At 37.9% G+C, this 1,708-nt stretch overlaps 1 protein-coding gene across 1 annotated transcript; it reads left to right on the forward strand.

Moving 5' to 3' along the window:
- Positions 406–1,059, forward strand: LOC104779506 (uncharacterized protein At4g04775-like). The gene is made up of 2 exons (XM_019244301.1): positions 406–591; positions 664–1,059. Exons 1-2 carry the CDS (start codon positions 466–468, stop codon positions 937–939), a joined length of 402 nt encoding a protein of 133 aa, XP_019099846.1. The 5' UTR covers positions 406–465; the 3' UTR covers positions 940–1,059.

Consider the following 1,708-nt stretch of genomic DNA (forward strand, 5'->3'; position numbering starts at 1 on the left):
GTTACCGGCAGGAGTCATAGTAATTGAAGATATGATCATTGTCATACGAGTTCCTTTAGTGGAGATTTGGCTGTGTGACAACTAAGGGGAAAAGGGTATATTTCTACCTGTACTATTTGTAAAGTGTATATTTCTACCTAAACAAAAGAGAAGTGTATTATCCAACCGGAACGCCAATAAAATTCAAAATTACTACCCAAATTTTGAAGCGTTATCGATAATACTACATTGACACAAAAACTGTTAGTCAACCGTTAAATATGAGTGATTCGTATGACACATAAGCAATGATGTGGCAAGAGTTTTTGGAATCAAACTCAAAACGACGTCGTTTTGATTTGGGGGAAAAACTTCAATTAGGGTTTTTTTTTTTTTTTTGATTTCACGATTCATTTCTCTCTTTCTCTTTCTCTTTCTCTGCGAAGGCGTTCTTCAATTAGGGTTCTTTCTCTTCGAAGAAATCAAATGGATAATCAAAGAAGAGGTTTCCCCAAGAGATGTCAATGTGGAGAACCTGTTGTTTTGAAGACATCGACAACTGCTAAAAATCCTGGAAGATTGTTTCATGGGTGTCCGTTTGGAAGGGATGGGGTAAGTGTGATTCTCTAAATTTTGTTGTATAGTTTGGCTGTGTCTGCAACTAAAAGTCTGTAAATGTTATAGAATTGGTATCATACATTTAAATGGACCGATACGTCTATGGTCGAAGAGATCGAGGACTTGATTGAGAAAGTGGAGAACATTGATGGAGCTGCAATGACATTGCAGAAGGGTGTCAATGCTTGCGAATCTCAGATTGATACTCTCGCCATGGAGACTCGTGTGCATTTGGGTGTGGTTGAGAAGGAGGTCGAAGAGATGAAAATGCAACTAAGAAGCTTGAAGAACATTGTTGGCTTTGTTATGGTTATGGTTTTGTTTTTCATGTGTATGTATTGAATATGTGAGTTAAAAAGTGGTTGTATGAGAGTAACTAGTTTGGATGTTTAGAGAAAAATATGGCTTGTAAGACTGTTTGTTTGTATGAAAGGTAATGGAAAAAGAACAAGACATATGACATTGCTCAAACCCAATCCAACTGTGATAGAATCCAAAATAGACCGAGACATTTGGTTGTGGTACATGTCACAAAACAGACCATGAAATCAAAAGACATTGTGTTGTTACATGTCCCCAAAAACAGACCATGACATCAAAAAGAGAAAAAGAAATAGTCCTAAACCGCTTCATACTTCAAATGTGTCTTGTGTTGGTTGACTTGAAAATGTGTCTTGTGTTGGTTGACTTGGTCCTCCTCCATCTGCCGATGGTTTAGTCTTCTTCTTCTTCTTAGGTGGCATAGACCTTTCCACTTCCATATTTGGACATTTAGCTGCATTGTGTCCAGTTAAACTGCAACGACGACAATGCATGATTCTCCTCTCTCTACTAGCCTTTTTCTTTTTTGGAGACTCATTCTTCCCTTTCTTCCTTTTTGGCTTTGGCTTTCTTCCTTTTCTGTTTTCAAGTTCTTCAACCAGATTTGGAGGTGGCAATATCACAGAACCGGAGTTATCCCAGAAACACATACCATTTACTGGCCGAATTGACTCCCTATAAATTTGTTGTTGCCTTCCATTGAGAAGCCAACTAGAGATGTAATCTTCATGATTTAGCTTCTTTTCTGCGATGATGCGTAATGTATGCCTACATGGAACTCCACTCATTT

This window comes from Camelina sativa, chromosome 4, assembly GCF_000633955.1.
Source record: "Camelina sativa cultivar DH55 chromosome 4, Cs, whole genome shotgun sequence".
NCBI classification, from domain to species: domain Eukaryota; kingdom Viridiplantae; phylum Streptophyta; class Magnoliopsida; order Brassicales; family Brassicaceae; genus Camelina; species Camelina sativa.

Excerpts from the sequence above, each read along its gene's own strand:
- LOC104779506 (XM_019244301.1), top strand. The coding sequence starts at position 466 with ATGGATAATCAAAGAAGAGGTTTCCCCAAGAGATGTCAATGTGGAGAA. Across the intron at positions 592-663 it reads GTCCGTTTGGAAGGGATGGG|AATTGGTATCATACATTTAA; the intron begins GTAAGTGTGATT and ends TAAATGTTATAG.